General features: G+C 54.0%; 8 protein-coding genes across 8 annotated transcripts; 4 read left to right on the top strand and 4 right to left on the bottom strand.

The window, feature by feature from the left end:
• Positions 1-40: 40 nt before the first annotated feature.
• Positions 41-4,891, bottom strand: C8Q71DRAFT_699844 (TRAPP II complex; the record flags this gene model as incomplete). Its single annotated transcript, XM_047920090.1, has 15 exons — positions 41-294; positions 344-563; positions 612-798; positions 848-923; positions 960-1,288; positions 1,350-1,607; positions 1,661-2,077; positions 2,130-2,227; positions 2,287-2,425; positions 2,478-2,664; positions 2,714-3,614; positions 3,672-3,792; positions 3,853-4,232; positions 4,281-4,672; positions 4,732-4,891. 15 exons carry the CDS (start codon positions 4,889-4,891, stop codon positions 41-43), a joined length of 4,119 nt encoding a protein of 1,372 aa, XP_047783670.1.
• A 572-nt stretch (positions 4,892-5,463) lies between these two features.
• C8Q71DRAFT_733687 (uncharacterized protein) lies at positions 5,464-14,208 on the bottom strand. Its single transcript, XM_047922345.1, has 24 exons — positions 13,543-14,208; positions 13,045-13,487; positions 11,101-12,989; positions 10,719-11,042; positions 10,532-10,669; positions 10,051-10,478; positions 9,873-9,989; positions 9,605-9,820; positions 9,412-9,555; positions 9,221-9,359; positions 9,003-9,171; positions 8,863-8,948; positions 8,737-8,811; positions 8,087-8,682; positions 7,927-8,037; positions 7,837-7,873; positions 7,554-7,782; positions 7,376-7,500; positions 7,090-7,323; positions 6,816-7,037; positions 6,353-6,766; positions 6,167-6,304; positions 5,544-6,111; positions 5,464-5,486 (listed from the first exon to the last, which is right to left on the bottom strand). The coding sequence occupies exons 1-23, from the start codon at positions 14,085-14,087 to the stop codon at positions 5,953-5,955; spliced, it is 6,978 nt and encodes a 2,325-aa protein (XP_047783669.1). The 5' UTR covers positions 14,088-14,208; the 3' UTR covers positions 5,464-5,486; positions 5,544-5,952.
• Positions 14,209-14,347: 139 nt separating this feature from the next.
• Positions 14,348-16,140, top strand: C8Q71DRAFT_853161 (uncharacterized protein; the record flags this gene model as incomplete). Its single annotated transcript, XM_047926910.1, has 6 exons — positions 14,348-14,840; positions 14,898-14,969; positions 15,021-15,341; positions 15,401-15,642; positions 15,707-15,835; positions 15,889-16,140. The coding sequence occupies 6 exons, from the start codon at positions 14,348-14,350 to the stop codon at positions 16,138-16,140; spliced, it is 1,509 nt and encodes a 502-aa protein (XP_047783668.1).
• Positions 16,141-16,283: 143 nt separating this feature from the next.
• Positions 16,284-18,088, top strand: C8Q71DRAFT_733683 (glycosyl transferase). The gene is made up of 2 exons (XM_047922344.1): positions 16,284-17,633; positions 17,692-18,088. The coding sequence occupies exons 1-2, from the start codon at positions 16,605-16,607 to the stop codon at positions 17,851-17,853; spliced, it is 1,191 nt and encodes a 396-aa protein (XP_047783667.1). The 5' UTR covers positions 16,284-16,604; the 3' UTR covers positions 17,854-18,088.
• A 177-nt stretch (positions 18,089-18,265) lies between these two features.
• C8Q71DRAFT_699389 (TFIID-domain-containing protein) lies at positions 18,266-19,080 on the top strand (the record flags this gene model as incomplete). The annotated part of the gene is made up of 3 exons (XM_047920071.1): positions 18,266-18,683; positions 18,737-18,834; positions 18,889-19,080. The coding sequence occupies 3 exons, from the start codon at positions 18,266-18,268 to the stop codon at positions 19,078-19,080; spliced, it is 708 nt and encodes a 235-aa protein (XP_047783666.1).
• Positions 19,081-19,824: 744 nt separating this feature from the next.
• Positions 19,825-20,524, bottom strand: C8Q71DRAFT_853158 (RNA-binding domain-containing protein; the record flags this gene model as incomplete). The annotated part of the gene is made up of 5 exons (XM_047926909.1): positions 19,825-19,928; positions 19,986-20,042; positions 20,099-20,260; positions 20,314-20,370; positions 20,428-20,524. 5 exons carry the CDS (start codon positions 20,522-20,524, stop codon positions 19,825-19,827), a joined length of 477 nt encoding a protein of 158 aa, XP_047783665.1.
• A 489-nt stretch (positions 20,525-21,013) lies between these two features.
• On the top strand, positions 21,014-22,617 carry C8Q71DRAFT_212537 (kinase-like domain-containing protein). Its single transcript, XM_047917050.1, has 5 exons — positions 21,014-21,637; positions 21,698-21,842; positions 21,896-22,029; positions 22,096-22,344; positions 22,399-22,617. The coding sequence occupies exons 1-5, from the start codon at positions 21,299-21,301 to the stop codon at positions 22,543-22,545; spliced, it is 1,014 nt and encodes a 337-aa protein (XP_047783664.1). The 5' UTR covers positions 21,014-21,298; the 3' UTR covers positions 22,546-22,617.
• Positions 22,618-22,688: 71 nt separating this feature from the next.
• Positions 22,689-23,973, bottom strand: C8Q71DRAFT_853156 (coiled-coil domain-containing protein 55-domain containing protein; the record flags this gene model as incomplete). The annotated part of the gene is made up of 3 exons (XM_047926908.1): positions 22,689-23,308; positions 23,366-23,564; positions 23,638-23,973. The coding sequence occupies 3 exons, from the start codon at positions 23,971-23,973 to the stop codon at positions 22,689-22,691; spliced, it is 1,155 nt and encodes a 384-aa protein (XP_047783663.1).
• Between the last annotated feature and the right edge of the window lie 112 nt (positions 23,974-24,085).

The following is a 24,085-nucleotide window of genomic DNA, read 5'->3' as shown; positions in this document are numbered from 1 at the left end:
TAAGCGTTCATGCACATTCAAAAGTGGGATGAAGTGCGTGTTATGAGAAGTCGGCCTCAACCACGGCCCTCAGATCTCCACGACCTACAGGACTCGTGGTGTCGGAGACATTGAGTGCGCGAATCTCTGCAGATACGTCGAACCGTCCACGAGACAGGAATGCGACCGGCAGCTCCGTCTCGTACGATTCCCCCGGTGCCAAGCGCCCCATGGGGATGCCTGTCAGAACTCCTTGGTATATAGTATGCTGCGCAGGCTCCAAGGCAAGGTTGGCGACGAGTACTAGTTCTGCGGCTACAAGGGAGTCAGTGATGTATGAGAGAACAGTGCAGTGGCTACTCACGCGCAAGATTCGTCACCTTCGTCCTCATGTAGACGAACTCGTTTGGCGGAGGAAGGTACTTTGATCCTGATGGGTCCACGTCTACAGGCATCGCAACTTCGTCCTCGTAGCGAACGAGCGACATCTGCACCCTTGCCGTTTCTGTGCGCAGTGCCTCAAGCATTGGCTGCGTCATACGTTGTTGCCGTAATGACAGCTCGCCCGAACGCATACCACCGGTCTAGACCAGCGTAAGCTTCAGCAACGGACTGTGGACGATCCCACTCACCTCTCGCCATCGTCCTTGTACCGTCTTGAAGAGCTCTTCACGGTACCAGAACAGCTCACGCTGAGCTTTCTCCTCAGCAGAGGAAAGATTGGACTTCACGACGACGAACTGCCTGTCCGACAGCGTAGGTATCGGTTTTGATGTCTGTTCCTCAGTGAGGAGGATTTTCCTAATTGGGAGTACGATACTACAGAGCGATCAGTATCACACTCAATGACCTGCTTGAGGGCACGTACCGCGTCGTTGAGCCAGGTGGTACGAGGACAGTCGTTGTCATATGGGCTGTGGTCATGGCACGGTGATTATGCATTCCTGCCCGTAAGCTGTGTTGGCACTCACTCGGTTCACTCCGCTCGAACGTCACCTCAAAGGGCGACCCGTACGTATTCCGCACATCGACAGAGAAAAGGCACCAGTCCGCCACATCCTCAACATCAAAAAGTGCTCTCCGAGCCTTGCCGGCCGGTGAGTCGTCGTCCTCTTCGGTTGTCGATGCAAATGCGGTGATCCGAGAATATGGAGAGATGTCCATGGAATGGCACTCCAGCATGTGGTAGACAGTCACAACGACTGGGTATGAGAGCTGTCTTGTGTGGAAGACGTCTGGCGGTTTCTCCTTCAGCGTCTCGTGATGCCGGTTGATATACGCGTACGAGACATGAATGGCACCACTCGTACTGAACGCATACGCAAGTTAGAATCACGTTCGTGATTTTCAGCAACATCAACCACACTCACCATCCCACCTTACCGAAGCACTTGACGGCCACGCTGGCCTTCTCGCCAGGGTCAACCCGAGAAGCCTCCCGCCCAGCATCCCATGTGAATACAGGTCTGTGGATGAGATCATACTCCGTCTCGTATGTCTCGAAGACGGACAACTCCCCCTCGGCGAGAATTTGTTGGGCTGGAGCAATTGTTGAGTCGTCGAACGTGATGCGGACGAAGTCAATGGTGAGGGACGAGACGTTCTCCAGGGTGAGACGAATCGTTGACCTGGGCACAACGTCACCTCAAGAACGGATGTTTAACAGATATGATCGACTGACGTTTCGCCGTTGTACAACATCACCGCTGCATGTGTGAGTGATGTCCGTCTTATTCGCAGCAGAGGCTGCTCCGGGACGACCTTACACTCCAAGAAACGGAGAGGCTGCTTCTTGGAAACTTGTTTGCTGTCCCGTTTGCTCATCCTTTTCCAAGGACGGGACTCGAGCCCTGCGTATTTCGCCCGACCGACCTCGGACTCGATGGCGCTGCGTCGACGTGACCGCGTCTCCTCTTCCTCCTCAGTCGACAGAGGGAGGATATATTCCCGGGGAAGGCCTCCGGGTGCTTGGACAACACACCCTCTGATTGTCAGGGTGCCGGGTTCAGCTGCTTTGCCAGTCATCGTTACTGGATGGTAGGTGTTTGCTGGAATGGTGATGGGCATTGCCTCCGACTCGATGCGCACGCCAGAGGTACTGTCAAAGGAGTTGAGTCACGGCGGACGGACGAAATCAGACAGAAGCATACCTGAGAGCAAGGCTCTCTAGCTGTAAGTCAAATACGAATGGGTTCCTGAGAGTCATCACAACCTCGAATCTCTCATTCTGCACCAGAATACTTTGCGTCTGGGCAGAGATAGAGGTGAGTCACGCTGGGTAGAACGCAAATAAATCACATTAGCTACCTGTCCTGACGCAACTTTGCGCGGGTTGTAGAGAAAGGGGTCCTTGACGCCTGTGAGGATGGTATCGACGCCAGACTGGTCATTCGCCTTGGCGAGGAGCGACAACGGCTTCTCGATGGGTAGGCGGATGAGAGGTAGTCTGATCGACATTGGTTCAGCCAGTGACCTCACGATTAGACGGTCCGACATACGACAGCACTTCAATACTGACGATGGGCTTGCCAGCCCAATATTCCACCGTCCGCCTGTCTCCTCTTCGAATTGCCGTCGTCAGCGCCCGCGTCGCAGTATGGTACAGATGGACTTGGTCGCTGTGACTCATGACCGGATGCAGTGACTTGAGAGAAGACAACGAGAACTGGGCCACGGAGGGGTAGTCTGTGACAAGGTCTCAACAACAGCCGGAATTCCTGATAACGCGACCGACCTGGCAGAGCCTCAGCGACGGCGATGGCTTCCCGGATGATACCAATCTGCAGCTCGGGCCACCCGAAGGGATCTTGAGGCGAGTCATCCAAGTCTTCCTCCTCAGCGTCATCAGCAGCGTCGCCGTTGGATGTCGCCGCAATAGCACCGATGTCTACGAGCTTGACGCTCTCGATGTCGACGCCATGGACCCTACAAATGTGCTTGATGATCCGTAGCATGCTCTCGTTCCCCTCCAATCTTGGATTCTCTCGCACCCCGACGGTCCCGGCTGTAGTAGAAGCGTTGCCCACGGGTGCTCCTCGAATCCCAAGCCCGGCCCCGTTCGGACGCGCCCCGCCGCTCTCTTCTCGGCCGCATACAATGAGATCCATGATGGAACCCAGCAGCTCTCGAAGGATATAAGCCTCTTTGCGAAGATAGCCTAGGGCACCAAACATGCCCGCGACTGTCTGCAATATACCTATGCGTTCTCGAGCAGCGAGGTGGAGCAGCCAGGGGCCGTGTACCTGGGAGAGTGTTGTCGCGATCTGTGTGCGAGTGATCCCAGTGATGGTAGTGAGGCGTTCCAGTTCAGCGTAAGATGCCTTCGTACGACCGTTCACCACGGTTATGGTGACACCGTTATGATCTGTACTTGATGATGCTGTACTGGAAGGCAAGTAGGGAGTTGTTCCGGGCTGAATCAATTTCCCGAAGGCGTGAGGGCCCCACCCCTTAGCAGACCACACAGCGAAGAGTAGAGATGTATGCCGGATGACAGATTGCGAATAAAGATAAGCCAGCAGAGGATATGTCCGTTCGTGTTCGGAGTTAGGCGTACTCTTGTGGTAGAGAGCAGTCGCCTGGGTGAGCTTGTCTACAATGTCCTGCCACGGTTCCTTTTCGTCTGCGCCGTTTGCCTGCGCGACACAATCAACGTCGATTACAAAATCCATGAGAATCAGCAATCAACCAACCGTTGCACTGCCAGATGACCAGGCTTCAATGACGGGGATGGTAGCCAGTCCCTCCAGAGCCGCTGCATGCCAGGATGTGTCGTGGGGTGACCCCTTGAAGAGGGCAATCGCTTCCGAATACCTGTGAAATGGGGCATAGGTGTTCCAATACCGTTAACCATTCATGTCCATTGTGACCCACCATATTTGTGAGTCCGCATGCCTTCCTGCGAGTAAAAACAAGTCTGCAAGCACCTTGAAGAGCCTCCCGTGCGACGAAGCCGCTCCAAGTAGGTTGGGACGCTTCTTCGCCGTCACTGGAGTAGTGGGCAGACTCGCAGTCCGGCTTGGGACGAGCCCGGGGCCAGTAGACATTCGCTTCGAAGCTGCAGGTGTCTTGGATCTTGCGGAGCCATTTGTGCTCAGATCCGGCTGACTGTTATACGACGGCAACGGAGGTAGAGAGTCTCGTTGGGGTATCTCTGGGTCTAGGGACCGCGGCATTTCTGACGCTGACGGAAGGGAGGGAAACAAGGAAGCGTTGAGATATTCATTCCCAAGCGGACTCTCTAGTGATTGCATCTGTCGCAATTGCATGAGCGGCATATGAAGCGGAATAACTGTACTGACCACTGTTGCAAAGTCCCCGAGGATATGGGAGCACAACCCAGCAAGTAACGTACTGATATGCACATGCTTGTTGGCCATCATGCTTGGGATGACTACAAGGCCTGGGAATTTATCTCCAAGATCCAGGTTCGCGTCGTGTTCCTCGAAGACGAAGCAGTTCTGAGAAACTGGGAAGGCTGCCTTGTGCAGCGACATATCCTTAACAGCAGACTTGAACGATGCCTGGATTGTGGGTAAAGAGTCGGCATGCGAGCATGAGGCAATACCAACAAGACCCAGTGGGAAGTCTGACGGCCGAAATAAAGCGAGGGCATTGTGGGCCGCAGCAGGAGGATGGGATTGGTAACTCAGGTGAACATGGCCGCTAGCGAGAGGGCTCGGCATGAACCGCGCTACGAGTGTACGCTTGAGCAATGGGCACAATTTAGCGATAGCCCCGAGAAATGTGCACCTCTTTCATCCTTCGACTCCGCCGGTATATCACCAAGAGGTATACTTTCAATGCTTCTGACTTCCGATGCCCACTGGTCAAAAGTCGACCGGCGAATGTTACCAACAGGCAGAAGGATTATTCGTACGTGCGCGAGAGACGCGAATGCAGGCGGGTCCATGGGAAGATTGCGAGATGTGGATCGACGTAAGTTAGCAGCGGACCGGATGGTAGCGTGTGGTCCGGGGTTCAGGCCTTCAGGTGAGGTCCGCCAGAGCGTGCGATGCAATCGAGGCCTTGTGAGGTCGTTGGTTGGTACGGTCCGTAGAGATTCAGGCCACAAGGTAGTCGTCGAGGATCGCGAGGAGGATGAAGACCATATGCTTGCAGCTAAGGAAAGCTGGGACACTGCATAGAGCTGAGTTCTCGACGGTGGCTTGGATCGCGACGCCAGTGAGCAGACGCGTATAACGCCCACGTGACCCATCCCGACCCAATAGATTACTCGCATGCCAGCTTGCAGTTCAGTACGACCACCGCGCCGGATGCTCTCGCACGACAACCTCAGAGAGGTAGCCCAATTCTCATTCAACTCTGATTATCTCTTTGGGCAACCCTTTCGATTCTCGTATACCGTTCAATCCGACCTAGATATGCTAGTATAAGAGGAAACTTCTGGGAAACTTGAATCTTACAGGCCCGATCAGTGCGGCGTGCTCTCAACTCCCGTGAAACCGTAGCTGTAGTTTTATCATATGCGATTCAACGACTGCTGGTAAGCATATCTTCAAGGTTGTGTGTATTTAGACATATTGACCTTCGAGTTCCGCAGGCTATGAACGACAGAGCTAAAGGAGGGGCAATGCTCTTCGCTTCCGCAACCATATTCATTTATTACACAATTTGGACACTCCTGCTAGTGAGTCTCCTGCGCGCAGTAGCAGCTCATGGAGGCCTCATTGCACTGTATCACAGCCCTTCTTCGACGTTTCCAGCCCCGTTCATGATTATTTCCCTTCACGAGAATGGGCTGTTCGCATACCAGCTGTTATCCTGGTTGTTGGCCTATCAGCTATATCTCTATTCCTGGGCCTGGCCACGATCAAGGAACAACAGCGGTGAAGTGTTCCACGCATACCGTGGTGTCCGCTCGCTCGCATTATGATAGCATGTGTAATTTAGAATATACCATACAGTCTACACAGACCCGCCATGCGTTCCACACGGCTCCTTCCGCTTCCCTTAACTCACTATTCGCCGCCCTCTCTCTGGAGCTGTATCTTGCCGGTGAGCAGCAAACAACTTTTCCTCTGCACGGAGCTCTGTAACCACCTGATTGACGAAGAACTCGAATGGCAGATTAGGAGGTGGTTCACTCATGCTTCGCGCGACGCGCATGAGCTGTTGCCACAGTTAATGATCCTGTCTGTGCGATGAAAGAAGTAGTAAAGCTAACCTTGGATTCGCCTCGCATGACACCTCGGAGCCGCTCCAGTATAGTGAGCTCTGACGATGCGTCAAGGACAACCGAGCGCGACTGGCGCAAGAATAGTAAGAGGTCGGCGATGGAAGCCCACAGGGTGGATGCTATAGGCTGTAAAGACATTAAGGGTGGCATATTCGCAATAAGAATGTTGCTTACAGTGCCGCTGCCCGCGTGAACTTCAGCTTCTAGAGCGCTCATCGCTCTCTCGAATGGAGGCCATAGTTCATTCCAGATCATCTTCGACGTGAGTAATGTCTCGGTTCCTGTATAGTCTTCCTCTCGTAGACTGCCAATGGCTTCAACAGACCGTTGCTTCTGGACCTCGACGTGTCCGGCAAGCAGGAGCCACAGTTTGATAGAGGCATATGCACCGCTGACATCAGTGTGGGCGGGACTCTGCTGCAGTGCTTGGTACGGCATTGCGACGCGCTGAAACCCGGCTAGTGCACTGCAATAGGCAGATACGAAGGTGGTGAAGAGGTCCAGGACTAGAGATGCTGATCTTTGGTGTCGACTCTGTAGAGCTGCCAAAATCAGGATGTTCCAGGATCGAAGAGTTGCTGTCCGTTGCTAAGTGGCGTGTCAGTACGACGACTCTGCCTTCTGTGGCAGTACTTACCCAGAGCCTTATTGCGCCAGTCTGATATTGGGCGATGTCGACCAACAGATTGGCTGCTGCGAGCAAGGCATCGAAAGTGAACAACGTAACATTGTCACGCTCTAGCTGGCTGTCGTGGCACAAGAACGATAACGTGTCCACACTGAGCTTGTTGATCTGTTCGTTGGTGAGAACAGCAGCCTTTGGATTGCTTGAGCCTACTGCGATCGTAGCGGACATCGCCTGATGTGTTGTGCGTCAGTGTCACCGAGCACGGATGTTTCGTTATTAATACCTCGAATGACGATGCAAGAGTAGCCCCCGTCGCACGGGCTCTCATGTTGACACCATCTGAGATCGTTTCCAATAAGACGAGCAGGATGGGGTTGACGAGTAGTACATCAGTGCCTTGTACGGCCCTTCGGTACAGCTGAGAGGTAACCTCAACAACACGCGTCAGGCTTGTCGCCGAGATAACGCAGCGGGTGAGAGTCGCTCGCAAGAGGGTTTCTAAGTACCCCAATAGATCCTGAAGGCCTCACAGTGAGTTCGGTCCAGTGCGTGGTAGAGACATGACTTACCCGGCTCTGAGCCTTATGGTGTTGAATGAGAGTACAGGCGAGGACGATGAGGGGGCTGGGATTGACGGTACCTTGAGGCCATTCTGCGGCTCGACGCGCAACGCCGGTGAGCCAGATGCCAACAGCTGAGTGTAGAGTTCAGTAGGGAAACGAGACTCCGCAGAATAGTACCAGTTACCTTGCAACATTTCCGTACTATACCCTGTGTTATGCACAACATCCACGTACGTGTACACGTTATCCACGACGCTTTGGAATGATTCCGGGTCGTTATCGAGGGATCTGGTCATTGTGTCACGCAGCAGTTTGTCCATGAGCTCCATCTGAATCGCAACACCACGAGATGCCTTCCCAACGGGAGTTAGAGCATGTCGCAGAGAGGCGAACGCGTCCGCTGACAGTGACCTCTTCGCTGACATGTTAGTGCTGTTAAGACATGGTGGTATGACAATTCAACTCACCTTGAACAGAGCGTTCATGATCCCTCCCGAAGCGAAGCTGGGTGACATATATCAGGGACAACAACCATGAGACGAAGGGTAATATCACACATCGATAAGACTGCAACCAAGAACGTCTTGCTCTGCTCGACCAGTACATCATCCGCATTTTGTTCATGATGGAGGTTCGTCATCAGTCTCAATACTGACTCGATAGCTTCGCTATTCTGCACTCAGAAGATAATCAAACATCTCATGTATCAACACTCACATCGGAAAGTTCCCTGCCATTGTCGACCACCTCTTGATGAAGATTTGAGAAATGGACAAGGCGAGCTGGCGGAGCTCGTGATTGTTCTCCTCAAGTGCCAGGTCCAATGTTCGGCGCACGGCTTTACGAAGGTTGGCTTGCAAGTGCCGGAGCGGCCGGCTGTCGAAGTCATGTTTGTATAGAACGATGATAAGGGACTTGAGAACGTTCTTGAAGGTGATGAACGGGAGCGCCGCTATGTCTTCGGTTGATACGCAGAGTTCAATGAGCACGTCCACGAAGATCGACCCGATGAGCAACGACGAGGTCGTCTCATCCTCAAAGTAGGGTCCACCAATCATCGAGGGCGCTACGTCGTATGATTGCGCGGAGTCCAGCACCAGCATCAGGTCATTGAGGCATATCAGCGCAGAGTCGGGGATCGAGCCCAGATCATAGAAGCGAACATGGAATCCACGCCCGTTCGGAGTGGGGACTAATGAGACCATCTGGTAGCCGAGTACTCGAACAAGCTGGTCCTTGACCTTCAACAGTGACGTCCGATCGATCGGTATCCCGCTGGAGAGCATTCGTAGAGCCAGTGAAAGCAAAGAAACCTACGGGCAATAGTATGAACAAACCATGCGAGGAGTAGGCGTGATACGACTTACTTTCAGTCGGCCAACATCGGGGTCAATACGTGCACGATTATCGGATGGTCCTTCAGAAGACAGTCCGTACATAGCCTGGGTACAAGCGGTAAGAATCAGTAGATCGCGAATAGAGACTATGCACACCAAATGATCCGCAGCCAATTCATCGTTGTCCCGTTGCATGAATTCGTTCTCGATCAAGGTCTCCGTCAACACTCCCCAAGGCAAGACTGACCACAGTTCAGAGATGCACTCTTGTTACACAGGTTATCAGGCACACTCACATTGCCACGTAGGAAAATGCGAATGAAGCTGGTTCAAAAATGAGACCAGCTGTGCACGATCCGAGATTGGCGACGTTGCTAGTACATCCTGCCAACATAGGGCTATGGCACCAAAGTGGGCTTGCAACAATGTATGACACCACGTATTCACAGCTGTCCTGACCTCTTCCTAGTGGTGACGTGAGAAGACTGAACAGTCTGAGGTATCACGCACGTACTCTATCATCCGCCCATAAGCAACCGAAGAAATGATAGAAAATTGTCGCAACGCTCGTTCGCCACTGTCGTCCTTCAACGTTGAAAGCCGGATTAGTGACGTCAAGGATTACGCGGAAACAATGATGGGCGGCCTGCAGTCTTCAAGCATACACATGAGCTTTAGATTTGCAAGGAGTTGTCAACATCATACCGTGTTTCCCATGGACTGTCGACGGAGAAGGCGCTATCGAGTAGGGCATGCAGAGGGTTTGAATCCACGACGAGGATACGTAGGAGGAGGGCTGGTCTTGTTAATGAAAGATCCGGCCGCTGAACGGCGTAAAATCGCCAGGCGCTAGGATAGCTGTGAGTCAACGGATGAGCGGATTCTTCGTCAGACTGACCAAGCAGACAGGACATTCCCATTTTGCAGGATGAAATTGTCGACCTCAAAGGACTCGATGAAAGGTGCGTCATTCACGAATGCGTTCAGGAACTTGGCTGCCAGGCAAGCAATATCGTCGATGTTCGTCTCCACATACTTGTTCAGTATGTCCATGAACGATGTGCTGATGACAACGGTATCTGTCATCGTCATGTTCCTCGCATGCAGTTTTCGCCTATTCATCAACATGAACCTAGACATCGAAAGTGGAAAGAACGTAAACTGACCTTGACGGCAACCCAGCGATTTCTGCTTCGTCTACGAATCCTAGATCGACCACATTTTTCCTTTCACAGCCATACAAGAGTAGGCAAATGGCCAACGAGTGCCTAAGAAACGTGATTCTAGAGCGTATACACTGTGAGCGATCTAGAGAGCCCGACGATACAAAGCCTCAATGCTCACATGTCACTGACATTGTCTCTTGCGCGGAGAGCACCAATGACCTGCTCCGCGAGTTGTGCATGGACTCTGGTAACCACCGTTTGAAGTTCCTGCCGTCCTACAGACCTCAGCCATGTAGACCACAAGACAGCTTTGATCAACAGAGAGCAATCCGCCAGGTCAGCATTGAATCGCGAGGCAAGGCCTGCCAGCTGGATGAAAGTTTGCACGGAGATGTCCACTCCGGAGCGCACGCAGAGACACAACCAATGGGTGGTTTCTCGTAATCCTTCTTGACTCGCTGTCGCTGTCTCCACGAGAACACGCAGTGCGCTACTTGCAGCAAGATCGGATGCATCTGCTACCGATCTTCTTGGCTCGACGACACTGCTGAAGCGTTGCGCCGTTTCTACTTCCCTGTTGAACAGTCGTGCAAGAGACGGCAAGGGCTACCCGTTCTCCTCATAAGAATGCGTATATCCCAAGAGACTCATGCTCATACCTCGAGATTCAGAGTCAGTGAAAGCGCTCTTCTTAACCACATCTTGAATAGGTCGTCGAAGGCCGTGAACACGACAGAGCCGTGGTTCAGTTTGACGATCATGCCAAGTAGTTTGTCCGCCGCGGAATGTTGGCGCTTCTGGAGCCATGTGAGCTCACAATAAATGGGACTCAATAGTAGCTCGTACCATTTGCCGATCATCAGCCTCTTTCCCAAGGAAGTACTCGTCCACCACGTCTCCGTCCTCAGCGATATCCAGGAGCACGTCGTATAACATTGTCGCGTAGCTGTCCACGTTCAGGTCGTGAAGTGCTAGCAGCCATGCTGCCGCATGCTTCTCGAGTAGCGTCCGGCGCGCAGCGACGTAGTCTCCACCGTTGGTGGAACTGGTCGTCGTGGGACGTGTTTGGGATTGAGAAGGCCATGTCGGCATCTCGGACCCTGCGCGCACACCGGGCAGACTGCGTCCCTTCGCGACATAGTCACGCAGCATGATGGCGAGATTATGATCCTTGAGAGGGGTTAGAGATCACTTTGTCTTCTGCACGGAGAGCACATTGACCACTCACTTCCGAAACCACCCATGAGATTACGGCGGCACATAATCTCCGCAAGGCATAGTCAGTCATGAAGCCATCCGGCCAGAACCGTCGCACAAGGAGTAGCAAGCCACCTTCGCTCACGGATAGGTCGAGGTCTGAGAGACAGGCTTCAACGGCGGAGACAAGCGTTTCCAAATCCGGGGAAGCCTCGAGACCCACAGGGAGTGGTGAGGTGCACAGTGCATCCCGATGATCGAATGTGTCGTCGAAGACCACAGGCTGGTTATCGACCCTCTGGAAGAATCCTAGATGCGCTAGGTGGACCAGGGCATACTTGGCCGCCGGCTCAGCGTACAAGTGCAGCTGGCCACCTAGTTGATCTCGGATGTGGGCTAGAGGGAATATCTCGTATGAGGAAGAGGAGGGATCGGCCGTAGTACCCGCCAACATGTCTGCCCGGTCGACTGCCAGGAAGTTAGAGGCATTCGGTGCTGTCGGGGTCGCTTCTACAACAGGGGCTTTGATTACGCTTGTCATCAAAGCAAGAACACGCCACTCGAAGAGAAGCGACACCTCGGAGGCCTGGAGTCCATTCTCTAGCAAGTGGTCTGCGAGGACCGTGGAAACTGGTAGCTGATTCGATGCCAGGTAGTTTTCGTATAGGGAGACCGTATGGTGTAGCTCGAATTCGTGAATAGGAGATTCTGTGGTTGGGGACGTGGGCTGGCCGTCCTTCGACACGACGAGGGATCCGAGGGCAACACCGTGCTGAAGAATGTTGAGCTGCAGCCAAAGAACACCATGGTATACCGAGACTTCTTCGTAGGTCTTCCGCGCAAGCTCGTCTTCATCCAGGATCAGATCGTGATAGTGGTCGTTGAACGACCTGCACAGCAAGGACCATTCGATTGTCACGGAGGTGTCATCGACCGCTACCGACCGACAGCGAGGAAGGGAGTCGGAGGCCCGCTCTAAGCAGGATGCATGAGCGTACTGTTTGCACGATATACATCGCAGCCCTTGCATGACGCAGCCCCAGAGCGGTTGGCGGCACAGCAAGCACAGTGTAAGGCTGAACATATTGACGGGGCGAAAAGTATGCTGCCCTTTGGTCACAGCAGCATTCTGCGCCTCGCGTCTGTGAGGCGCGATGTGACAGAAGCGGTAGACGGCAATCCTCTGTCTGTCGCCTTCGTCAGCCACCGAGTATTGTGAGAACTGGCTCCCGTCCGGATAGTCATAGCAGTCGAAGTGGACGGAGGTCATGCAGAACGGGCAGAGGAGACCAAATCCAGTGACAGTCCTGCCACACGCATTGCAGTCACCCCGCGAGACGCCTTCAAATAGTGCGGGCAGCCTCTGCACGTCGAAACGCCAAGGAACGAATTGGTGCGCATGTGGATTCTCTTGCACTCTGCGACCGTACACAGTACCTTGGGTAGCACGATTCGCGGATGCGGAGTATGAGATCAGAGGAAACGCTCTGGCAATCGCCAGGTGACCGAATGACCTTGGCCAGTATGAGGATAGGAGCGACAGCGCGGAGTACCTCGCTCTGGGCGTGTGGTAAGCAATGACTGAAAGGACATCCAAGTAGACGTCTGGTTTGGCTTCGATGATCCTGCCGAATAGACGGTGAAATCGGTAGATGACCGGCAGCTGTGAGGTGCCTGTATTCTCGACCTTCTCGAGGATGGCAGCAAGTAACGCAGGGATGAAAGACGAGAGTTGGTATATTGCGAGATCCTGCCCTGGAGCAGAAGTTGGCCGAGTTCCAACACCTGCAGCAGCAGAAGAATTGGACCACCGTCGCCAAGCCGAATCAGGATCGGGGGCAGGGCTACCGTCGTCTGCTTGCTCGACCATGATAGAGACCATAGGTGGCTCGTCTTGGTCAGAACTCCCGAACGTGGTACCTGGACAGTGACACGGTGAGTAATGCATGCAAACTTCACAGACAAAGGCATTTACTTGCTGATAGGGTGCTGGTGGAGTTTCGCAGCCGATTCAAATCATCAATCATGGGACCTATCAAGCCTTCCTCGAAGAAAGCCAGGAGACGTGCATGCATAACTGAGTCGAAGGTATGGAACGCAGGGATGGTGGCGAACGCGACCTGCGACAATACGCTAGGATCATGTCGGTGTGAATGAATAAGGAATTGCGCCACGTCCAGGGTCACAGACTGCAGAGCATTTGGTGGTCTAGAGGGTCGAGGCGAAGCTGTCCGGAAACGACAGTCCTCAGCGACAACAGATGCCAATGTCGCGATACACTGGGACAAGAGGTGCGTTGGGCTTCGCGAGCCCATAGCGCTTGTAGCGGAAGTACGCGAGCCATTGGAAGACCTCCGCCCGACGCTGCGCCTATTGCGCATAGAGTCCCTGGTTTTGGTGTTCGGATCGAGCATGGCACTACCTTGATACTCTCAGTACAACGTGATTCAGGAAACGAGCGGGCTAAGCATGCCTGTCATTCAATATATCCCACTTCTGCAAGGCGGATATGATCAAAACATCCTTGAGCTGGCTCATCAAGTCGAACGTGATGTCGGTCGTGAATACGGCGTCGTCCTCCAAGTCGCTATCGCTGTCGTCCGCCTGCATGCCCTTCATAGCCTTCGCCTCGGACTTGGTACGCCTGTGTTTGACGGCAGTTTTGACAGTCTGAACCACTGCGCCGAAGCCCTTCTCCGCCTGCGCAACGACGTTCTGGGTCACCTGCAAACTCGACGGAGGCAGGGGCCTGTTCTGCAACTGTGACAAGAGGTGCGCGAGTAGCTTCCGAGACTCATTGCGGGCTTTGCTGCTTCCCGGTGCCTCTATATGCTTCTCGCCAAGTTCAATAGGAAATTTCTCGACAGTCGGAGAGACGGAGATGCGTAGAGCTGGAAGGACAGATTGGGACAGGCTGTGAGCGCGGTTTCCTGCGGTGTCTAGGCCGGGGGAGAAGGGAATGCGGTCTCTACTTGCGTCGGCAACGCTTGTATCGACTCGAAGTATAGGTGTGGTCATGGTCGGAGTGAGACTAGGAGCATTTCAGGATTGGAGAGAACGCAGCAAGCTATGCCCTGAGGATCAAGCGTTCAAGTAGGTCGCTCAAGCGATGGTTCAATAGACGCCCATAAGTGACGACGCGACGCGTCCCAACGCATGATCGATCTGAGTCCGGACGCGTCGTGCAGCAGCTCAGTCAACTGGGTCCCACTCTCATCTCCTTTCCTTGCTCCGCATACATCTATCTCTACGCGTCGCGAAACGTGAGACGCAGTACCATGCCGAAGAGAGGTGCCACGCGTACTCAGAAAAGACACCAGGACACGCTCGTCGCCTTCTTCGGAAGTCGTGCCAGTGGAAGCCGTCAATCAGGCAGAGGACGCGGGTCCAGTCCGCCGAATGGGGAGCTCGACGAGGATAGCAGCCAGAGCAGCGACGTCGGAGCAATACGTTTCGAAGCTGCACATACTTCCACAGAGGAGGACGATCCGAAGAGCTCCCCGCGACGTCCTGTGAAGAAGCGCAGATTGAGGAAGCAGAGAGCTGACAGCGACGAAGATGACGAGACGCGGAAATCGAGCGAGGAGGAGACGGGTGTGCCTCCGACCCGGAAGCGTAGTAACAAGGCTGCCGGGAAGCGGAAGGAAGTTGTGGTCTTGGATGATGAGGACGAGGAGGTGCAGCCTCGCAAACGAAAGCTGGTGAGAGGCCAGCGACCACCTTCTCCAGAGGAAGATGAAGAAGACTTACTGAACGAGGTCGATGAAAATAGTAAGTGAGGACGAGCAGCGTGGCCTTACATCCACGAGACGCTGATTCTTCGGCCAGGGATAATCGAAACCCGCCTGCGCTCTCGTGATAAAAAGTCTGCTTTTCAAAAGAACTTGGAGAGGCTCAAACGTGAGTCAATTGACCAGCTCAATTGTCGTAGCTGTCTACATATTATTACAGGTAAGAAGCGGGGACAGTCCTTGGCTTCTGCGTCCGAGGACGAGGACGAGGACGAGCTCGATGGCGCGCCATTCGCTGTTGCAAGACCTAGCAAATACAACGGTGGAGACACTACGGAAGACGAGGTTGAAGACGCGGAAAAGGATGGCGCATTTATTGTCGAGGACGACAATGCCGTTGCGCCAGAACTTCCTGCCGAGTTCAGCATGAACACCTACCAAGACTTGCTACATCACTTCAAAATAATTTGCCAATTCTTCGTCCACCTTGCTGTACAAGAACCAGATGATAGAGAGTCTGTCAGACTGGACCTCGTCAAAAGTACGTGCTCCTCCTTCTCCCTGGCGTTCATGGCAGATGCTGAATGGGGCACCTGTCAGACCAATACTTCTCTGTACCCCTCCAAATCACTAGGCGCAAACTCGTGGGCATGCGAGACTCGCTTGTTACGTCGTCAGTCTGGCGGACAGACTACAAAAAGTCATTGGAGACATATCCAGACCTCGAAATATACCAGCTGGACTTCGCCGACCCAGGTTGCGACGCTTGTCACCTCGGCTCCCGAATGTCTACTCGAGTGGGTAGATTGAGTGGGTTGGCCTACGAACCTGATACTTTCGAGGTTCGTGGTAGTTGTGCTTTGGCGATCAAATTGTCCCTCACGGTTGACTCCCACCCACAATTAGTCATTCGAGGAGCAGGAAGATTCCGAAGACGAGGACCAAGGGCATGGTCACCGTCAGAAGAAGGAGTTCAACCTTGGTCGCTTCTGTGCGGCGAGGACGCGGGTCTTTCACAGATTCTCGCATTGGGAGGTCAGTACGACTAATTGCCTCCGCTCTGTATGTGGTTGCTCATCTGTATCCAGTATGCTCTATTCAAGGTACTGCATCAGGAAGTAGATGAGTTGCGCAATGGCGCCGGTTCTCGTGGCTTCGTTCGCGTCGCCTTTGCACGGGGCGTTGAACCTCCAGATGATCTCTCTGACGCCGACGGGATAATGGACTGGCTCGATCAACGAGGCGTCATCAACATCGAATGGCAAAAGCTGAAGGAAATGATGGAGAGTGCGCGAAACCTTGAAATGAAGGCGAAGAAGGGTGCAGACGACGATGACTGAGTTCGAGCGTGTACAACCTGAGGTAGTGTGTACTGGACGAAATATGTGACTGCTTGCGAATGTATGTACAGTTATGTAGGCCTTACTGTAAGAGTGATTCAGCAGGAATGCTCGCAGTCGAGTGTGATCGACGCGTCCGAGGAGGAGAGTCGGTCGGGGCCAGGCAGAGCGGGGACAGCTTTGGAAATTGCTGTCAAAACCAAGTCAAAACTGTGTCTTGTCTGTGCTGCCCGGCAGTTGCACTTGCAGTGCAGCCTGCAGTTCTACGGTTTCGGTTGATCGACCCATGCCGTCCTCTGCGCTGAACTTTGTAGCGCTGAGCAGGCGCCAAGCAGGTTACATATAGCCAAGGCCGATCGAGGAGGAGCGATGCAGGATGGCATCAAGCAAACGCCCGAGCACGGCCACGTTCCAGGACAGCCTGAGCATGTCTCCCCCGTATTGCTGCTTGACCAGCGCCCTCAATGACAGACTATGTCCCTCTCCCTGCGCCCGCCGTAACCTCAGCACGCCGACCCTTCTCCTTCTTTCGCAACATACGTGTACGACGACATGCGCGTCTCTGTCTGCTGGTCGGCCTGGTCACCATTATCACCACATTCATTCTATCCTCGGGCACGGTCCTGAGGGACCTCGGGTATCTGCTTCGCCCTGTATGGGATAAGCCACCGAAACCGTTTGAAGTCATCCCCCACTACGACCATCCAAATGTATCAGCCAGCGACCTGTGCGACCTGCATGGCTGGCAGAGACGACAAAACGATGTCACAGTATGGGACGCTACCATATTCAGTGTGGAGCTGGACTTGCTGGAGATCCGCATACGAGAGCTATACACCGTCGTCGACCACTTCATCATTGTCGAGAGTAACTCCACATTCACTGGGCTGCCCAAACCGTTGGTCTTCGCGGAGAATCGCGACCGGTTCGCATGGGCAGCCGACAAGATATTCTACCGCTCCATCTACCTGCCGCCCAACCCGCCGGGACCGGGACATGCAGATGCGACCTGGCAGAACGAGGGGCGCTCGCGCCGGGAGATTAACGACATCCTTCGCGCGCAGGGTGCGAAGGCAGGGGATCTCCTCATACAGGCGGACGTCGACGAGATACCCTCGTTCCGAACCATCGAGCTGGTACGCGCGTGTGAGGGGTACCCAGGCGTCCTGCATCTTAGGCTGCGCGACTTCATGTATTCGTTCGTGCGGATGCTACCGGAGGTCGAGGAAGGGGGTTCCTGGAGAGCATCAGTCAAGACATGGAACCCTACCGGGACAGAGTACTACGGGTACTCGCACGGACGGCAGAGCGACGTGATCCTGGCCGACGCGGGCTGGCATTGCTCATGGTGTTTCAAGTACCTGGAGGACTTCCGCTTCAAGATGCAAAGCTATAGTCATTACGACCGTGTCACACGACCGGAGAGACAGCTGGAGTCGTCCGAAATCCAGCGTAAGATCTGCGAGGGGAAGGATGTTTTCGATATGTACCCAGTGAGCATTGTGTTCAATCAATCATGGGCCCAGTACTTACCACCGCATTATTTTGCAGGAAGCGTATTCATTCGATAGCCTGTACCGGTTACTCGGCCCATATCCTTTGACGCATTCATACGTCCAACTACCTTGGTGGGCAGTGCAAAACGCAGAGCGATTCGACTACTTGCTTCGGCAGGATAGGTGTAGGCGAGAGCTGGGCACCGCTGACGATTGAGTGGTCAGGTTTTGGTTCGTTTGGAGGAATTACTGTAACTTGAACTTACCGGCGGGGGCAGGATGGTGATCATGGCCACCGCCCATTTAATTTATTGTATCATATCTGTATCAGTAGGATTCTGCTAGCAACTCGAGCGATGATGGCAACGAGAAACTCAGGTTCATCGCAAACCATAGTGTGACAGAAGTACTTGCAAACACAACTGTATGTAAGTTAACTTACCCTCATGTACGCTGCGCAGCTGCGGAGAGCGCCTTCGATGATCTTGACAAGATCTTGTGTGATGCGCCATCAATGCACGCACGCGGCGAAAGCCGACTGCAGGCGCCGGTGCACAATGTGAACTGCGTTGGCTCAACGACCACAACGTTCACATTGTACCCCGTACCCCTTGTCGTCTTCTCAAAGGATGTCCTACTATCCGCCTCACACGGGAACGGGATACCCGTACAGCTCCTACGCAAATTACCCTCAGACAGGGACATATCCGACAACACCGTACCAGACGTACCCACCTACAGGCGTAACAAGCTACGGAGCTGCATGGCCATACCAGGCGTATAGCTACTATGCGCATCCCCAGCAGCAGCAACAACAGCAGCAACAACAACAACAGCAAGCTGCGTCGACGTCTGCGAGGCCTGCAGCGACGACTTCCACGTTCTCGAGCACACCGACTGTGACGACTCCCGCGACGACCATACCTCCTCGACCGGCGCCCGCACAATATACATTTGCGCAGACGTATACCCCGTCTGCAACCGGGCTCACCTCTACACGGAGCTCAAGGAGACAGCCCACCTTCAAAGGCTTGTTTGCCAAAGAGCGTATGTCGATCCGCCTTAGTACACTTCGTTGTCTGACCCAGCAACGGTGCTAGTGCGCAACTTGATGTACGGCTTTGGCGACGACAGAAACCCCGCAAATGACACTGTCAACGTGATGGAGGAGATCCTGGTCGAGTACATCGTGGACATCGTGCGTAGTATCCTTTCGTAGTTGTGGCGTCCTTGTGTTCATGGTCCATCGCAGTGTCAGACTGCCCTCGCACCCGGGAAGAACAAGGCACGTCTGTCGATCGAGGACCTACGTCGCGCATTGTCGCGGCCAGCAGACTCGAAGAAGCTGGCCCGTATGGAGGAGCTGCTCTTCATGCAGGAAGATATCAAGCGCGCTCGAGCCCAGTTCGAGGAGTCGGACATGAACCAAGCCACCTCCTTCTAGAGTTGATCACGGCCATCATTTCCATACGCTGACTGTGCTACTGTGAGGACTTTGCTGTACTACTATGTGTATGAATAATCGTCTGACGGAACGCTGCGACCTTTGACTCCATCCCATCGTGTACATCTTGTCTATTGATGGCCCCAGGTCTCCCCAGGTTCGCCTGAGTGAACGATACACCCTGTGCGGTAGCGATCGCTATCGTCTAATGGGAGGCCGTCTTCCCACCGACGCTGGTCACATTCGCGGCCTTCCTAGACATCGATGTGTCCGCTGCCTCCTTCGCGCGCGTCACCGGCGGCCGTTGCGTGGCATACTGCGTCCCCAATGACTAGCATCGAGCAGAGTAGTGCATTGCACGACTCACTGTTCGGGGTGTATTCCCAGCGACACCAGCTGCGGTCCGGCCGGCAGTATTGATGTGGGGAATGAGATCCAGGGTGTTGGGCGTACCCCATTAGCGAAATGTTGACCGGAGCTAGTCTCCGTTGCCGACCATAAAAGAGGAGCGTGGATTTTGATTGTCGGACGTTCTCAACCGGAAGAATCCTTACGGGCCCCAGTGCCTCGTATTCAGGAGCTGTGGCCTATAGTGATTCAAGGATAAATCTTTATAGCGTCCTTTTTGCGCGCCCTTTGTGGTCATTATAAGAGCGATGCGCATCGATATTTGAGAAGTTGAGGTGTGAGCGTAAGGCCGAGAGCGTCGAGATGTATTGAATTCTTGCGGTAATGTACATATGACTATTCTTCCATAGCGTTCTCGTCACCCTGTTGGTCTGCGTCCGGGTTCTCTTCGCCCTCTGCACCATTGGAGCCCTCTCCTCCTTTTGCACGTAGCGTGTGACCTAATTTATGCGTCAATTTCCAGTTCCCGTGGAAGCATATGGTAAAGGTGTGCTCACCGCCGCTGCGATTGAGGGGCTTGGCGTATTGCTGGAGCCAGTCTTCCGACTCCCAGACTGTAGTGTGGAGTATTGGCCACCAGATCTTGCATGGACAAAAAAGATTTACGTACTGGCTCTGTTTCCTGCACCTTGTATTGGCGCCTTCACTTGTCGAGCAAGGTTGACCTTCAATACGCGGCCCTTAAGCTCGTTCAGGTCCATGTTGTCAATGGCATCCTGTGCATCGGCTGTAGAAGCAAACGTGACGAAGGCGAAGCCCCGGTGCTTCACCTCTGAGAGCATACATTAGAGATAGCTGACTTCAGGAAGGAGTGTTGATACGCACCGTTCGGCTGCGAGGGGTTGGTGGGTGCTGGTGGTATCTGCACCTCTATGATGTCTCCTGGGTAGCATGTCTCGGTCAGGAACACTCTCCACCCTACGATAAGGAATGACGCACCAAAGGGTGAGAAGGACTCAACGAGCACGGTCTCGTCGACATCGTCGCCAATGCCGCCCACGAAGACCGTTTTCTTCGTCTTGGTCCCCTCGTCCATCTCGAGCGTTGGCCGAGCAGCTCGGACATGGCCAGTCGATCCGAGCAGCCACATGTTTTCCCACGCCTCGATTATGAGCTTTATTGATTCGAGCGCTCCTCCGTCCCTCTCTTGGACTTGGCTCTGATAGCAGCGGTGATGGTTGTGTCTCCTATTGCCAATATTCCAACGTTTGCCTCTCGTGTCTCCGAAAGACGTCTGCATCGGGCGCGTTCTCTATCGACAGACTCATCTGTGGCACACTGCAGCCGATGCCTGGCTGTGCCGTTATTTGGGTGTGCCGCATCGTGCGCGATGCGTCGGCCGCCCACAGTGTGAGATTCATACTCTATCCGGAATCGTCATCGCTGGGCCATCACCGCATTCCTCGTTTTCTAGGTCAAATCTGTCACTTTTTGCCCTTGAATGGTCTCGCTCGACGCCGGCCTCCGCTGCCTGAGAACGCGCTACTGTATGCGCTACCCAAGCCGCGCCTCACGCAGGAACGTCAGGCCTGATATGGGGCTGCCTACCCGTCGTAGGCGGCTGTCAGCATACAGTGCGAATCGGACTCCTTCATGCAGTCAAGCACCACTTCCAGAAGCATAGCCCGTCCGTCCGGTGCCTCAAGCGGTGGATATATACACACCCCAGGTTGGCCCTTGTTTTGACGTCGGCCCCCGCTTGTGTTGTCGGGCTTCGAAGACTGGTCATCGCTCTGGTCAACATAAAGACCGACTTGCAGAAGACTGCGTACTTCGCTTCCTTTGTTCCCCTCGGCTAGACTGGCCTGCCATGCTATCGAGTTTCCGGTCATCTTACCAGTCGATGACCCGCAAGCGTACCCGCGACCAGCAGAGCGTCGCGTCTAGGCTATCCTCATGTTCTACCTCAAGTGGGGAAGACGAAGAAGACGATGTGAACCATCGCGTCTACCCGAACTGGTGTGGACATCGGCACATAATCCAGCGCCGCGGGTTTCGTTTGGACACATGCCGCGACGTGAAACAGCTATATCAACGATACTGGGAGAGCCTAGCATCTCAAGGACGCTGTGCACCAAACGATTTACCAGGTTATCTCCGGGCGTGTAGTGGAAGGAGTGATGATGAGCTATGTCCTGACGTCGGATTGGTCCGTGGTTAATTATTGCTTGTTGGGATCTACTGACTTACGCAGTTCTGAACCCTACAGCCCGAGAACCTATTTCGCGGTACTCGTTGCGTAGATGGTACACCTGTGGTCATCAAAGCGGTCCATCTACGCAGTCGTGAATACGATGTCGTGCGCTACTTGTCGTCACCTCCCGTCGGCGAGCATCCCATGAACCACTGTATTCGTATGTTGCCTTCTGTATCACTTGGTCTCGCATTGTGTACTCACGTATCGTAGCAATTCTCGATCGGATCGAGATACCTTCCGACGACATCGCATTCTTAGTGATGGAGGAATGGTCGCCGCATCTAGATGCCGATCCTCCACATACTCTCAAGGACTTCCTCGGGATAATACGCCAGCATTTAGAGGTATTATATCTTCCCTGCTGGCATACTACCTCGCGCGGCCAATTCTGACATACGATTGACATCTAGCACATCGCGTTTATGCACGCACATCGCATTGCGCACCTCGACATATCTATCCGCAATACGGTCACGGACAACAAGATGCGCTATGCATGCATAGACTTCGAACTGAGCCGCCGGTTTGATACGACCAACGCGCGGATCAGGTGCTTGCGTGCCACAGAGGTGCCTCCCGAAGTCGAGAACGGCGAATGCTCTGACCCGTACAAGATCGACGTCTGGGCATCGGGCATGTTCATACTGAAAGCATCGCAGGTGAGTGTATGTATCGACGCATTGGCTTCTTGAGACTCACTCTCCAGGATCCAGCTGACTGGTTTCCAACCACCTGAGTTGCTGTCGTTCATCACGCATATGCTAGACGAGGATTCAATACGACGACCGACAGCACGACAGGCACTATCTGTATTCAACAGCATATTCCGGACCACTGACACGAAAATCACGAGTCGTTGACAGAGTTAGAACATACTCAACAGTCCTGCCAGCGAGACTTAATCGTAGCCTACATCGCCTATATTATGATACACACAGCCGCGATGTAGCAGCAATACAACAGTAGAAACAAATATTCCAGCAGAGAAGAAATGTCGGGTGGACTACGTCTCTCCATCAGGGTCTGCAACTCCTTTCTCCAATCTCCGTCGCTTGCGTTCCAAGTACCGCTCGCGAGCACTCTTGACTGATTCCTCATCATTCCGCTTCGCAGCCATTCTGTTGATACTCTCCTGCTCCTCTTTCTCTTTCTCCTTGAGCAATCGCTCGCGCTCCTCCTCCATCTGCTTCGCGACTTCTCGTGCTCGTCGCTCGTTGATCTCCTTGCGACTTGCCGCAGTTCCCACTGCACGGTGGACCTGCGGCTGCTCCTCCCCCTCATTCTTCTTGATAGTCTGAAGACCGAACTTCCGCGTGTTCGGTGCTGAGAGGTTGAGACCCGCCGAGAGGAGCTCTCGTTTGTCGACGATCTGGTTGTCGTCGTTGAGTTCGACATCCTTCCCCTGTTCCTTTGCAGCTTTCGCCAGGTCCACGTCAGACTTGGGGACAAAGTCGACAGGCTTCGTGATCGTCAGGTTGGGCCCTTGAGGGCCGATGGCGGGCTTCGTCGTCGTAGCAGCAGCAGCTACCGCCTCTTCATGCTGTTGCTCGGACTCATCGAGAAGTTTGCGGTAGAAGTGAGCCATTCCGGAGCCAGCTCCCTTGTTCTTCTTCTTCTCGGCCTCTGTAGGAGAGTGGATGAGCTAACGAACCTACAGTAAACGGGGTCCGGACCGCTCACCTTCTCGCTGCCGTTCTTCCTCCTCTGCTCTCTGCGTCTCAGCGAGCTGGTCCTTGTACGATTGTGTCACGAAGGCCTCCTTGTCTTTGAACTCGTCACCCTCAGACTCTCGTTCTCGCTGAATCATCTTCTGTTCGGCTCGCAGGTGGTCAATTCTACGAGTAGCAGCAGACTGCAGCAGGTTGTCGATGTATTTGGGCTGCGATAATAGACTTCAGTCAATCAGCGCTCGTTGGCTTACTGAGAGGCACAATGCGGGGACCAATGCTCACCTTTCGCTCCTTCGCGTCCGCCTCCTTCGCCTCCTTCTGCTTCTGCTTCGCTTGCTGCATCTTCTCCCACACCTCGTCGTACTGGAAGACGGAGGAGTCCACCTTCATTTCCTCCTCCATACGCTTCTTCATCGTCTTCGACAACTCGACATTTTGCGCGACCAGCTTCTTGTTGGCTGCGACTTTACGATTGTCGGAGGCAGTGGGTGCGGCGTCGACGGGCTCGTCATCGTCTAACGATGCGAAGGCAGCGGAGCGTTTGAGTGACGGTGTCTCTCCGACAGGCTTGGCAGCGACTTTGGCCTTGCTGCTAGCGAGAGAGAATGAGACCTTCATGAGCGTAGATGTGGAGAGTGGGTGGAAGCTTACAGCGCGCAAGCGCCCATGACATTGGATTCGCTATGCCATGCTCACGTGCGTCGTGTTTCGCCGCTTCGCGCGCGTTTTG

Source organism: Rhodofomes roseus (genome assembly GCF_022264815.1).
Source record: "Rhodofomes roseus strain CIRM-BRFM 1785 chromosome Unknown C8Q71scaffold_2, whole genome shotgun sequence".
Taxonomy (NCBI): domain Eukaryota; kingdom Fungi; phylum Basidiomycota; class Agaricomycetes; order Polyporales; family Fomitopsidaceae; genus Rhodofomes; species Rhodofomes roseus.
The sequence above is the reverse complement of the archived record's forward strand: the minus strand, read 5'-3'. Positions and strand labels throughout refer to the sequence as shown.